Here is a 13,353-nt window from a genome sequence, read left to right on the forward strand (position 1 = left end):
GATCTGGGAGTGCTGGGACTTAATCATGGGGATCCAAACCCCTCCCCCCTTGCTCAGAGAGGAGAATAGGGTGGGGTGTGTGTGTGAGGGGGGCTGCACCCCAAGAGGCAGAGCAGGGAGGGGGCACAGCTGGTTCTGAGCCCAGGCCTCCTGGCCTGGCCTCTGAGCCCTGACCTGTGAGTCCCTGAGGTTAACATGTGACATCTTAAAATCCTCGGGTGGGCTCTGGGTTTGGGGAGGGACATGGATGGTGGGTATTTACCTGTCCCAGCTTGGGAAGTGCTGAGCCTCGGAGGTTCTCACATCCTTCCCATTTCCCTGCAGGGTCGGCCAGGAGAGATCTGTGTTATTGGGCCCAAAGGGCAGAAAGTGAGTGTGGGTATTCGTGGGGTAGACATGGGGTGGCAGGGTTGAGGTGGCTTCTCCCCCACACCCATCTTATGTCTGTGCCAGGGAGACCCTGGCTTTGTTGGGCCTGAGGGGCTAGCAGGAGAGCCCGGACCCCCTGGCCGCCCAGGGCCACCTGGGATAGGACTGCCTGGGACCCCGGTGAGTGTCCTTTTCCCTCTCCTGCTGTCATTTTCTCAGGGACCCCTCTCTTGCTCAGGCCAGGGATGTGAGGGATCTCAGGGGTTCTCCTTGGAGGAAGGGGTGAGGGTAAAAGATCTCACTACCTAACACAAGGCCCCTGGAAAACTTCCACCTGATCCTCTTTCTGCCCTCAGGGGGATCCAGGTGGTCCACCAGGCCCTAAGGGAGACAAGGTAAGGACTGGCTGGAGTACAGGCCGTGGGGGAGCTTGATGCATGGCAGGAGGAGAGAGGAGAGTAGGGCAGGGCAGCACACCCCGCCTGGCCTCCTCCTCCAGGCCCCTTGGTGGGGAAATGTCCTCACCCCTCACCTGCTGAGGTGGGAGCCTGACCTGTGTTCCAGGCATGGGGTTGGGTAGACCTGAGGCTAGTAAGGACCAGAGTGGCCTTAACTCGGGGCGGGGGGGGGCAACCTTATTTTCGGGCCTTGTCATTGATGAACAGAAAGCCTTGGAAATGTCTGTCTGTCTGACAGCTGTGGTTTCTCTGGGGTCACACAGATCACCTCCCAACCTGCTGCACAGAGGCCCACAGCCCAGAAGGCTTGGGCTAGATATGAAGGACAGGCATCAGGAAGGAGGGTTACTGACAAAATGGACCACACGGAGCTGGGAGAGTTGGGAGAGATTGTCCTATCATCCAGAGAGTGAACCAGATGGGGAAGGGGAGTGGGCTGAGGTCACATTGGCCAGGAGTGTCCCCCTTAACCTTTTTTCTGATCACAGGGCAGCTCTGGAATACCGGGAAAGGAAGGCCCTGGTGGGAAACCTGTAAGTCACCCTGATCGGAAGGGGAGGAGGTGGTGGCCCACATGCTTAACTCTGCTCTTTCAAAGCGTCCAGAGGGAGGGGCTGGGTCCTTGGGCCTTCTGTGAGCACACCAGTCCCCTGCCCTGACACTGATGCCCATTGCCTCTTCTCCAACAGGGGAAGCCAGGGGTGAAGGGAGAGAAGGTGAGTCCCAGATCTGGTTGCCCCAGGTCGAGGTAGAAATGGGAGACCCCTTTGTAAAAGGGTGACACTGAGCATCATAGCCCAGGGTTGCTTGGCCTTCCTCAGGGACACCCACCCCTTCTTTATTCCTGTGCCTGTGTGATTAATACATAGAGAGCCTGACTTGGATGTTAGCAGGGTTCAAATCCTGCCTTTACCACGCACATGGTTTATGAGTGCTGCAAGTCAATTAGCTTCTCTCTTAGCTTAGTTTCGCCTGTCAATGGGACACAGTTATTTCTTATGGTTTGCTGCCAGTATGTAGCTTTGTGATGTCTGGGAATCATAGGTTGAATGAATGAGTCAGTTGAACAGGAAGTCTCTGCAGGGTTCCTGCTGTCCGCTTTGAAGTTGGAGGTGGGGCGCTGGAACTCCCAGATCTCTAGAGTTGGTGTGGACTGCAGGCTCCTTGCCTTCCCCAGATCTCAACCCTACCCTCTCCCATCATGGTCTTTCCCTACTGCTAGGGGGACCCTTGTGAAGTGTGCCCAACGCTGCCTGAAGGGTTCCAGAACTTCGTGGGTCTCCCTGGAAAGCCAGGGCCCAAGGGGGAACCAGGTGATCCTGCACCAGCCAGGGTGAGTGCCCAGGGTAGCCACTGAGGACCCCCACCACACACACACACAAAGAAACCTGGGGGCATAATCATAGAGATGAAGTGGGCAGAGGGGCTGGGAACTTCCCCTGGCCACAGAGAGATTGTGGGCAGAGAATCCAGCTGTTACCATGGTGGTAGGGGGTCTGAACCATAGAGCTTAGGGCTGGGCTAGCATGCCTCCCCAGGTTTCCATAGCAACCTCTTAGGGTTCTCCAGGAGGCTCCAGGATGCCTTTTGGGCAGGCTGGGGTGGAGCCCACCCTTCTTGTGAGCAAGGCTATGCCCTGGGATTGGGTATTGCTGGGGATGGGGGAAAGGAGTGAGCGGTTAGGTTCCTGGTATGGACTGTCCACCACACACCCTCACAGACCCTCTCTTTCAGGAGCGCCTGGGAACTGTCGGACAAAAAGGGGAACGGGTACGTTTGGGATCTTCCCATTGGCCTCATTTCTCTGGCTTGTTACCTGTGTTAATAAGCCCTGCCTCTGGGGTGCTGTCCTTGAACCCCATGGGACCAGTGTTTGAAGGGTTTGTGTGTGTGACATTGATGTCTTCGCATATGGCCAGGGAGTTTGGGGTGCCCCAGTGTGCCCAGTGTCAGCCTACAAAACGTTTTTCCCTGTAGGGAATCCAAGGTATCCAAGGCATCAAAGGAGAGAAGGTGAGGGAACCCTGGTCCCCCCGCTGCCCTCCTCTGCCTACCTGGGAGCCTTTCTGAGCCTTCTCTTTCTTCTCAGGGGGAGCCCTGCTTGTCCTGCAGCACAGTCGTAGGGGCCCAGCATCTCGAGTCCTCTACAGGGGCCAGTGGAGATGTGGGCTTCCCTGGCCTTCCGGTGAGTGCCTGCTTTCCCCTAACCTAGCCCAGGCCAGCCCATCTCTCCATACTGGTAAACTCTCTAGCTTTTCAGGTCCCAAGTCTCGGGGAAGGGACCAGGAGGGATGCCATGAGATAGGTGTCCCAGGTCTGCATCCTGATCCCTCCCTCCATCCCTGTGCCACCCACGCTACTTGCCTTGGGATTTCTTAGCACCTCAGAGTGCCAAACTGTCTGACTGAGGAAACTGTCCACCTGCAGCCTTGTGGGGTCCCTAATTTCAACCTTGTCTTTCCCTTTCTGGTTGGACACTTGGGTCCAGGGAATCTTGGAGGGATGGGAGCGGGGAGATGCTGTAACTCTGTCTTGGTTGTTTTTCAGGGCAAACCTGGGGCTCCAGGGCTAATGGGGCTGAAAGGAGAGAAGGTGAGACCTGAGTTAGATGTCAGGAACACCGGGCAGCAGGGGAGGGGTGGCCCTAGATGAGGAATAGGAGCAGTACAGACAAGGGATCAGGCTGTCAATTCACAGTGAAATAAATGTGTCGGTGTTTTGCACACTGGAGTCAAATAATTTTTTTTTGAGTCTTGTTCTGTCACCCAGCCTAGAGCGTCATGGCCTCAGCCTAGCTCCTAGCAACCTCAAACTCCTGGGCTCAAGCAATCCTCCTGCCTCAACCTGTGGAATAGCTAGAACTACTGGCACTGGCCACCATGCCTGACTAATTTTTGTATTAGTTTTTAGTAGAGGAGGGTCTTGCTTTCACTCAGGCTGGTTTCAAACTCCTTAGCTCAAGGGATCCTCCCACCTTGGTCTCCCAGAGCGCTAGTATTACAGGTGTGAGCTATTGCATCTGGCCCAAAGAACGTATTTCTGAGAGCTCCTGTTCTCCAAGAGAATTCCTTAGTGTTTTATTTTTAATAAAATGAACATCTAAAACTATTAAACACATTCAAGATTACCTTATAATAAAGTCATATTTAGTACTCTACTGCTAATTATGTGCTGGGCACTGTTCCAAGTCTTGTATGTGTATTCACCTCTGTTGTGCTCCCAAAACCTTATGGGGCAGGTACTCCATTATTCCCATCTTATGGATGAGGAAATAGAAGTGGAGAAAGGCCAAGTAAATTGCCCAGGGTCAAGCAGGTTTTAGATGATTGGGCCCAGGAAGGCTGGCTCCAGAGCCTGCATCTTCACTGCTCAGCTGGGTCACACAATTTCAGTGCTTGCGTTAACATTTCTGTTTATGATTGCATTGGAAATACAGGACAGCCTTGAACTTCTAATGCAGTGTTACTCAAATGAGGGGTTCTGTGGGTGTACACGTGCTCAAGTGTGAGAAACATTGCAGTGTGTGCAGACTTGACTCCTACAGGCTGCCCCACTTGTCGTATCTCACGTGGCGTCTTTGCACCGTCCCCCACTCTCCACCACCTGCTGCTTCTCTGGCTTCTCCATCTCAGGCCGTGGCTCATACCCAGCCCCTCGTACCCCAGGCCTGCATCTTCCCCACATCACCTCTCTTCGCCACCAGCAAGTCCTCATATTTCCTCCAGCGATGCCTCCTTCAACCCCTTTGCCTCTCTCCACTTCCACCCATGGGCTGAGTCCTCTCACCAATCACCTGGATGGTGGCCCCTCCTCTGGTTTGTCGCCCTCGGTAGAGTGCTATGATGTCATAGCGCACAGCAACCTCAAATTCTTGGGTTCACGTGATCTTCTCTCAGCTTCCCGCGTAGCTGCAACTACAGGCATCCGCCACAACACCCAGCTATATTTTAGAGATGAGGGTTTCGCTCTTGCTCAGGCTGGTCTTGAACTTGTGAGCTCAAGCAATCCACCCGCCTTGGCCTCCCAGAGTGCTAGGATTACAGGCATGAGCCACCATGACCAGCTACAGTTCCTTTTTCATTCTGTAGCCACTGTGGCTTTGTAAAGGAACTCAGATTACACATTACATTCTTCCTTCACCTAGGATCCGTCTGGGACTTGACTTGGTGCCACAGCCCCCCTGTGCCTCACAGGACCCTGGGCAGCCCAATCCTGCCTTTGTTTCCAAATTCATCTGCATCTTCTCTCCCTCCTAGGGCTTACTGGCCCTCCCTTTGCTCTGGAACATGTCAAGATTATTTTCCCCACTCAGATTTTATACTTATGGTTTCCGCTAGAAACATCTGGAATGTTTGTCATCTCTCCCTCCCCCTGTTCTTTCATTGACCGACCTTATCCTCATCTCTCTGACGGTAATTGGGGTTGACACTGCTCTGACACCCTGTCTAAAATGGCCGCCCCCACTCGCTCTGCCTCATCACCTTGTTTGTGTCCTTCACAGCACTCAACACTGTTTAAAATCACTATTTAAAAAGTTCTAGGTGCGTAAGCTCCGCAAATCACCGCTGTACACCCAGCACCAATGAATAGCTGTTGGAAAGATGAATGATCTTTGTGTGCTGGGTCAGGGGTTGGATTCCGTGAAGTGAGGCTGCAGGCAATGATATGGCTTCTAGATACTAACTGGCCGCAGACCCCCTTGGGAATCTTGGGGAGATCCTTTTCCCTGTCTGGGCCTCAGTTTCCCTAGCCAGGAAATGAGAGGGCAGTGTAGACGTCCCAAGGGGCTGCTATTGTAGTTTTGGGTTAGGGGTTGCTCTAGCAACTATATCTCATTCCCCTTTGACTGTAAGCTCTCTGCTTTTCTCTCAGGGTAATTTGGGGGCGGCAGGGCCAGCCGGCCATCCAGTAAGTATGTTTTGGATGGCAACATCTTGGGGGAGGGTAGGTGGGATGAGCCACCCCCTCTAGGGAGCTGACAGGCCTGGGCCGTGCCCTAGCAGGGCCCAGGAAGATATTAGGCATCACACGTGGCTTCTTACCATGTAGGGACTACCAGGGCCAGCTGGACCAGCAGGCATCAAAGGGGCAAAGGTGAGTCTGGGGACATTCTCCACACTCCAGGCCAGGTGAGCTTCCCAGGCAGACACTCATCTTGCTCTACCTCAAGCCCTGAGGCTCCTCACTGCCTGGCAGGCAAAGACTGCCTCTTTAGCCCAGCACTGAGGCCTCTGCAGGCTTGGCCCCCAGCTTTGTTACTTCCCTGCTCTCCCTCAGTCTTCCCTGAGATACCGCTCACCAGCAGAGGTGGAATTTCAGGTCTAGACGCCAAACTCAGCCCTAGTGTACTAGGCTGGGGGACACCCTGACCCAGTGTCCTTGCTTGGCAGGGGGAGCCTTGTGAGCCGTGCCCAGGCCTGTCCAGCTCACAGGATGGGGACGTTCGTGTGGTGGCCTTGCCTGGCCCAGCGGGAGAGAAGGGGGAGCCTGGGCCTCCAGGCTTTGGCCTGCCAGGAAAACAGGTGAGGTGGGATATAGGCAGGGCTCAGGAAAGGGGAAGGGTCCTGCCTGAATTTGTTGACCTCCTGGGTGGTGGAGTTGGGTGGGGGTATGTGGGGGGTGGCAGTACCTCTGCCCTTTACCCTGACTCATAGCATGGGGCAGAAAAAAACATCAGCTCATCCAATCCCAGCTCTACCTCTTACCAGATCTTTGACTTGAGCAAGTTGCTCTTCTTCTCTGGCCGCATCTTTCCTACACACAGCATTGTTGTAAAGCATACTAGTGATGTGTGTGAAGCACTTAGCAGCACAAAATAGGCATTCAGGAAACAGCAGTTACCACTGTGGTTATTATTATTGTTACTGCTCTAATAGTAACAGCGGGCACTGGCACAGCGCCATCGCCGCTGCTCACACATGAGCTGGTCTAATCTCACAAGATTAGAAGCCTATATGGAGCGGCTTGGCGCCCATAGCATAGTGGTTATGGTGCCAGCCACATACACCGAGGCTGGTGGGTTCGAACCCAGCTCGGACCAGCTAAACAACAATGATAACTGCAACCAAAAGATGGCAAGATGGCTGAGCATTGTGGTGGGCACCTGTAGTCCCATCTACTTGGGCTGAGAATCCCTTAAGTTCAAGAGCTGGAGGTTGCTGTGAGCTGTGATGCCACAGCACTCTACCGAGGGCAACATAGTGAGACTCTGTCTCAAAAAATAGCAGCCTGTACGGTGGTTAGCATCCCCATCTGGCAGATGAGGAAACTGAAGGTAGATGAGGTAACCTGCCCAGGGCACCCAGGCAGTGAGCCTGGCGCAAGTCTCTTCTCTTAACCCTCACTAGACTGCCTCCCAGAGTAAGAGCAGAGACTTCTGTCTGTGTGCTTTTGTATCCCTGGCCTGATGTAGTGCTGGGCACTTTGGGAAGTCCAGCATGAGTGACGGGTATGGCAATGCTTTCTCCTCAGGGCAAGGCTGGAGAGCGTGGGCTAAAGGGACAGAAGGTGAGAGAACCTGGTGGGCACATGGATGGGCGGCTCTTCTCTGATGCCCTCCTCACCTCCTTCCCTGGGGTGGCCTGGGCCCACTCTCCACTCCCTTCCTACCCCCAGCCCCCAGTCCCAGCAAAGGACTGTGAGGCTGTGGGTCTCCCCAGTGGGGCACCCTCTGCCCTCCTTGAACCCCACTCCTTACAGGGTGATGCTGGGAATCCTGGAGACCCTGGAACCCCGGGCTCCATGGGACGGCCTGGACTGTCAGGAGGGCCTGGAGTTCGGGGCCCTGTTGGGCCAAAAGGAGAAAAGGTCAGTGGGGGGGGGCACAATTCATTGCATGAAAGAAAGGAAGTCAAGCGGTGCATCAATGAGGGGAGGGTTCCAGGGTCCACAGGAACCTTCAGGGGTACCAGAAACACTGGGGGGAGGCTAGGAGTGGCAGGGCCTTTTTGACTTCCCAGGCTGAAGTGGGGGCAGTAAAGGGGTAGAGCTCTCAGGGGGCACAAGGACCCCTCTACGATGCCTCCTCTGGCCTGGCTGTGGGTCCTGGCTCACGGGCTCCTCCGGCCTGTGTCTGTCTCTGACCAGGGTGATGGCTGCACTGCCTGCCCCAGCTTGCAAGGGGCATTGACCGACATGGCAGGACTGCCTGGCAAGCCGGGCCCCAAAGGAGATCAGGGCCCCGAAGGCGTGGGCAGACCTGGTAAACCAGTGAGTTGCCTGTCCCCTGGTCGGTCCTTCCCTGCAAAGGGCTTTGCCCTCTTTTCCTCCCGTCCCCCTTCCCCCATGAGGACTCCATAGGCCACTTTGTGCCTTTTAGGGCCAGCCTGGTCTACCAGGAGTTCAAGGGCCTCCAGGACTGAAGGGCATACAGGTGTGTATGAGACTGCAGGCCTTGGCTGCAGCTATGTGTGGGAAGGGGTTGTGGGCAGATACACAGGGTAATGGGGCTGCAGTGGGAAGTGGATGCAGCTTAGGAGTAGAGGGAAGGTGGAGCAGAAGGGGCTAGGGAGAAGAAGGGTAAGTGGGGGAATGGGTAACCTCAAGCCAGGGACTGTCCTTCTGCCTCTTCAGGGAGAGCCAGGACCTCCAGGAATGGGAGCAGAGGGGCCCCAGGTGAGTCTCTAGCCTTGCTTTTGCCTGCACCTCCAATACGCTCATTAGCCAGCTGACCCTCCCATCTGCTCCCTCTGGGACCAGGGCTCAGGCAGCATCGTCCCTGGCCTGCTGTTGTTTCTGTTGGGTATTTGGCTTCGATCCCTGCTTCTCTGACCCTCAGGGTCTCTTTGGGAGCTCCCCTAAATTTGGGCTGGCAGACGCCTCACCCCAGACAGGTCTGCTAGCAGGGCAGGGTCAATGGGGGCAGCTTTTCAGGGGCTGTTGTACCCCAGTCTGCCTTTCTGACTTGCAGGGGGAGCCTGGAGCCCAGGGTTTGCCTGGCATTCAGGTACGTCTGCCTTGGACCTAGAGGAGGCTGGCAGGGGAAGGGGCCTCTGTAGATAAAGGGTAACTAATTATGCTTCCATCTTCAGGGACTTCGGGGACCTCAGGGACCACCTGGCCCCACTGGAGAGAAGGGTGCCCAGGTGAGCTTCTACTTGAGAGTGCCCTGGTGGTGGCCCTGGTGGGGCTGAGTGAAGCCTATCAGAGTGCTGTCCATCACCTAGTTTGATGCTTCTTGCCTGCTGGCCATAGCTAGCTTCCAATTCTGGTCCTGTAACCATCGTATCCTCTCTTGCACAGGGATCTCCAGGAGTGAAAGGAGCCACGGGACCTGTGGGACCTCCTGGGGCCAATGTCTCTGGGCCTCCGGTGAGTCTTGTCTGCATGCCATACTTAGGGTATTGCTGGGACCAAGGATGTTGCTGCTGGGAAGAGGACACAGGGCTGATTCTGCCTGTCCCAGCAGCCTTGGGGATGGGAGGAGAAAGGCCTCAGCCTGGCTCAGTCTCAAAGAAGTAAGACTGCACTGTTTGGGGGACAACTGAATAATCACAGTAGTGGTCACCACTGTTTTTTGAGCAATGATGATGCAGAGGCCTCGGCTAAGTTGTAAACACATGGAAATTCACTTAATCCCCACAGCAGCCCAGGAAGGGGATTGATATAATTGCCCCCATTTCATAGATAAGGAAGCTGACAGCCAGAGAGTGAGGAGCCAGAGCCAAGGACTTGACCCTGGTCTGTCTGACTCAACACCCATCCCCATCTACAAATCTGGAGTCATTAGGGGCCGTCGAAAGGAGCACTACCCAGCCCAACTATCTGTGATAGTGATGACGGAATGTTCTGTCTGCATTGCCCAAGACAGCAGCCACATATAGCTACCGAGCACCTGAAATGTGGCTGTTGTGACTGAGGAACTCAATTTTTGAGTTTCATTTCATTTTAATTAATTGAAATTTAAATAGCCACATGTGGCTGGTGGCTACCACGTGGGAGGGCACAGACCTGGACCAGCAGCTACCTTCAGTGTCATTACCCTTAAAGACCTCCCCTCTGTTCCTGTTCCCCAAGTGACTCCCACGTTTGAAAAGATGTGCCTATTGAACAAATTACATAGATTAAGTAATCATAAGTGCATTTTCTCATTTTTAGTCATCAAAGACCTGTATAACAGTCAGCTTCTACTCCACATGAACCCACTAGAATTTTATAAGATGATATAATTTTAGTCTAAATCAAAGAAATGCTGCCTTTCAGCCAGCTTATGCCATGCCAGGTGGTAGGCAAATGTATAATTTTTCTTGGGCTTTTGATAATGTTGAAAATAGCCCAGCAAACTGTATCCATTTTTAAATTTGTGGATCCCTAGAGAAATTCTAGTTCCAGTTTGGGAATTACTGATGGGTTGAGAGTATATCAGTGTCAGGAGGCAGAGGGAGTCGGCCTAGGCGCAGTGGCCAGTCTGTATTGTCCAGTAGAGATGCACTTTCAGGGTCCGTGCCTGTCCAGGAGCCCCAGGGTCAAGAGAGAGACGTGGTCCTGGTCCGTAGGGAGCTTTGAAGGTGGAGAGTCCCCTAGGAATGCCATGAGGACACCCTCTGTGCGGCCAGGCTGGCCTCCTGGCCTGTGCAGATTCCATGCCTTTGCCTGAGATGTTTTCCTTTCCAGAACTCTCCAGATCTCTCTCAAGATGAATTCCACCCAGGAGGTTTCCAATCCCAGCCCCACATTCACTAATGGGGTGACCTTACACAAGTGACAGCTTCTCAGAGTCTCCAATTCCTTGTGGATAAAATAGGAGCTGAAAGGTAGTGCCTGTGGCTCAGTGGGTAGGGCGCTGGCTCCATATACCAAGGGTGGCATGTTCGAACCCATCCCTGGCCAAACTGCAACAAAAAAATAGCCGGGCGTTGTGGCGGACACCTGTAGTCCCAGCTATTTGGGAGGCTGAGGCAAGAGAATTGCCTACACACAGGAATTGGAGGTTGCTGTGAGCTGTGATACCACGGCACTCTACTAAGGGCAATAAAGTGAAACTCTGTCTCTAAAAAAATAAAATAAGGCTTGGTGCCTGTAGCTCAAGTGGCTAAGGCACCAGCCACATACACCAGAGCTGGCAGGTTCGAACCAGCCCAGGTCTGCCAAACAACAATGACAACTACAACCAAAAAATAGCTGGTGTTGTGGCAGGCACCTGTAATTCCAGCTACTTGGGAGGCTGAGGCAAGAGAATTGCTTACGCCCAAGAGTTGGAGGTTGCTGTGAGCTGTGACGCCACAGCACTCTACCCAAGGTGACAGCTTGAGACTCTGTCTCAAAAAAGAAAAATAAAATAAAATAAATAGGGGCTGAAATTCCTTTCTCCCAGTTAAGTCAGCAGAGATAACTTTTGTGATAGAGAGAAGGTGTCTCAAACACTGAATGAAGGGAGGAAAGAGCAGAGACTTCAGGCCGGACAGGACATGGGCACAGATGTGCTGTTGGGTCTGTTATGACATTCTTCAAGCCTCAATTTCCTCACCTAAAAAATAGAATGATACCCTCCTGCTGGGCTGGGGTCCCATTCAATTTTCTCTGATTAGTGCTTGGCCTGGTGTCTGGTATCCAGAGGTGCTCAGGAAAGGCCAGTTTCCTTCCTCCTCTGTGTCTCCTGTGGCTCTGTCTCTTCTCCTAGAACATGGACCATGGAACCCATCAGGACTCTAGGGGGGCCTCGTTCTGGTTCTGTTTGTCCTACTGCCCTTCTCTGCAGGCAGCCAGGTGGCTGACCGCTGTCCAGTCTTGCCCTGTGACTCTGAACGCTCTCCCTTCAGGGCCGTGATGGGCAGCCAGGACAGAGTGGACCTCCAGGAGCCAAAGGGATGCCAGTGAGTACAGTGCCTCGGGGCAGCAGGATGCCACAGCTGGCCCTGCCTCCATACTCATGTCTGCTCACTTTCCTGTGTTGCTTTTCTGTAGGGCGAAAAAGGATCTCGAGGAGAAAAGGTAAGTCCTGAGGACCTATGACCAATACTTGGGGGGAATTAGCAGCGACTCCAGCCACCACCACCCCCTGGGAACCTGTGCCCATGGTAGCTGCCTTGGACTGCAGGACAGGGACAGAGGAGGCATCCTGGTCTCCTTGCTACTCCCCAGCTCCCTGATTCCAGGGTCCCCAAGTACTCCCAGCTTCACCTGGTCGTTCGCCCAGGACTCACCCAGAACTCCAGGGCCCCCTTATGGGGCTGCTCAGTGAGAAGATCAGGCAGGAAGTGAGCTGGGAAGGAAAAATTGGAAGTGGAAAGATTGCTGGGGGCCCTAGAGAAGGGCATGGAAGCCAGGCTGGGCCCAGAGGAGCAGGGCTGCAGCTGATCGAGCTGTGACTGTCCTGGAGATGAGAATTCCTGAGCAGTAGCAGACAGTGATGTAACTAAGTGGTGACTTTAACAGCAGCTGTCATTTGCCAAATATTCACCATGCAAGGACCTCTGTGTGCCCCAATCCATTCCATCCTCGAGACAGCCTCTGCATTTGGCATTATTCCCATTTTACAGATGAGGAAGCTGAGGTGCAGAGAAGTTAAACAGACTACCAAAGGGCACACTCGTATGAGGCGAGTCTGGGATATAAACCCCGGCCCTTCCATCTCTGGAGCCTGTGCCATCTCTTCACTGTCAGTGTCCAAAGGGCCCTGTCCTGCCTACCTCTCATAAAGGCTCTTGTCTTCTCAGGGCGAGCCAGGGGAGTGCTCCTGCCCCTCCAGAGGAGACCCCATCTTTTCTGGAATGCCGGTAAGTGGTTCTGAGAGCCTTCTCCCCAGCCCCAGGGAGAGGCCCAGCTTCTAGCCTCCCCTGGTGTCCAGTGTGCCAGCGTCCCGCAGGGCTTTTTGTCCCAGCCAGCCACCTCTTCACACAGCCCTGCGCTTGGTGTGGATATTACCTATAACTTCTCCCCTTTTGCGACCCCCACTCCCACCCAGGGTGCTCCGGGACTTTGGATGGGCAACTCCTGGCAGCCGGGCCCGCAGGTGTGTGTCGCTTGTCTCCTCTGTCTCTCCTGTCGTCTGCCAGCGCCCCGCGGCTTGCCCATCCTAAACTGCTGCCCCCAGCCATGGGGCAGAGCTCTCTTCAGGCTCTGATTCTTTCTTTCCTCCTTCAGGGTCCCCCAGGTGTTCCTGGACCACCAGGTCCCCCAGGAGTACCTGGACTACAGGTAAAGAGGGAGGAGAAAATAAGGAGGTGGCAGGGCTCACACTCCACGCCGGACCCCGAGGATGCTGCTCCCTGGCCCCAATCACATGTGCCTATCATTTCACACTTCTCTATGCATTTGCTCCCTGGGGTGGCACAAAGGGCCCACTCTTTCCTGGTCAAGCTGTGTGCACTCCTAGCCATTTTTCAAGGGGTTGCCCCTGTGTGTCAGCTGTCATGAAGCCAGAATTCAGGTCAGATAAAAATCTGTTACACTAGTACAGAGGCCTGTTTGGGAGCTGCATTCAACATCCATTCACGTAACACATATTTTTGCACATCTGCTATTTTCCAGGAACCATTCAGTTGCTGGGGATATAGCAGGGTACAAAAAAAAAAAAAAAAATCAATCC

General features: G+C 54.0%; 1 protein-coding gene across 1 annotated transcript in view; it reads left to right on the forward strand.

The window, feature by feature from the left end:
* COL16A1 (collagen type XVI alpha 1 chain) overlaps positions 1–13,353 on the forward strand; it is a 49,527-nt gene that overhangs the window by 9,368 nt on the left and 26,806 nt on the right. The window contains exons 17-41 of the mRNA XM_003800743.3: positions 325–369; positions 454–549; positions 726–764; positions 1,316–1,360; positions 1,517–1,543; positions 2,050–2,160; positions 2,805–2,840; positions 2,917–3,012; positions 3,375–3,419; positions 5,700–5,735; positions 5,877–5,921; positions 6,218–6,349; positions 7,299–7,334; positions 7,527–7,634; positions 7,914–8,036; positions 8,146–8,199; positions 8,400–8,441; positions 8,737–8,772; positions 8,858–8,911; positions 9,069–9,137; positions 11,585–11,638; positions 11,730–11,756; positions 12,482–12,541; positions 12,730–12,777; positions 12,909–12,962. Of these exons, the coding sequence (XP_003800791.1) occupies positions 325–369; positions 454–549; positions 726–764; positions 1,316–1,360; positions 1,517–1,543; positions 2,050–2,160; positions 2,805–2,840; positions 2,917–3,012; positions 3,375–3,419; positions 5,700–5,735; positions 5,877–5,921; positions 6,218–6,349; positions 7,299–7,334; positions 7,527–7,634; positions 7,914–8,036; positions 8,146–8,199; positions 8,400–8,441; positions 8,737–8,772; positions 8,858–8,911; positions 9,069–9,137; positions 11,585–11,638; positions 11,730–11,756; positions 12,482–12,541; positions 12,730–12,777; positions 12,909–12,962 (1,518 nt within the window). The remainder of the gene's footprint in view (positions 1–324; positions 370–453; positions 550–725; positions 765–1,315; positions 1,361–1,516; positions 1,544–2,049; positions 2,161–2,804; positions 2,841–2,916; positions 3,013–3,374; positions 3,420–5,699; positions 5,736–5,876; positions 5,922–6,217; positions 6,350–7,298; positions 7,335–7,526; positions 7,635–7,913; positions 8,037–8,145; positions 8,200–8,399; positions 8,442–8,736; positions 8,773–8,857; positions 8,912–9,068; positions 9,138–11,584; positions 11,639–11,729; positions 11,757–12,481; positions 12,542–12,729; positions 12,778–12,908; positions 12,963–13,353) is intronic.

This window comes from Otolemur garnettii, unplaced genomic scaffold (genome assembly GCF_000181295.1).
Source record: "Otolemur garnettii isolate 467f Iridium unplaced genomic scaffold, OtoGar3 scaffold00184, whole genome shotgun sequence".
NCBI classification, from domain to species: domain Eukaryota; kingdom Metazoa; phylum Chordata; class Mammalia; order Primates; family Galagidae; genus Otolemur; species Otolemur garnettii.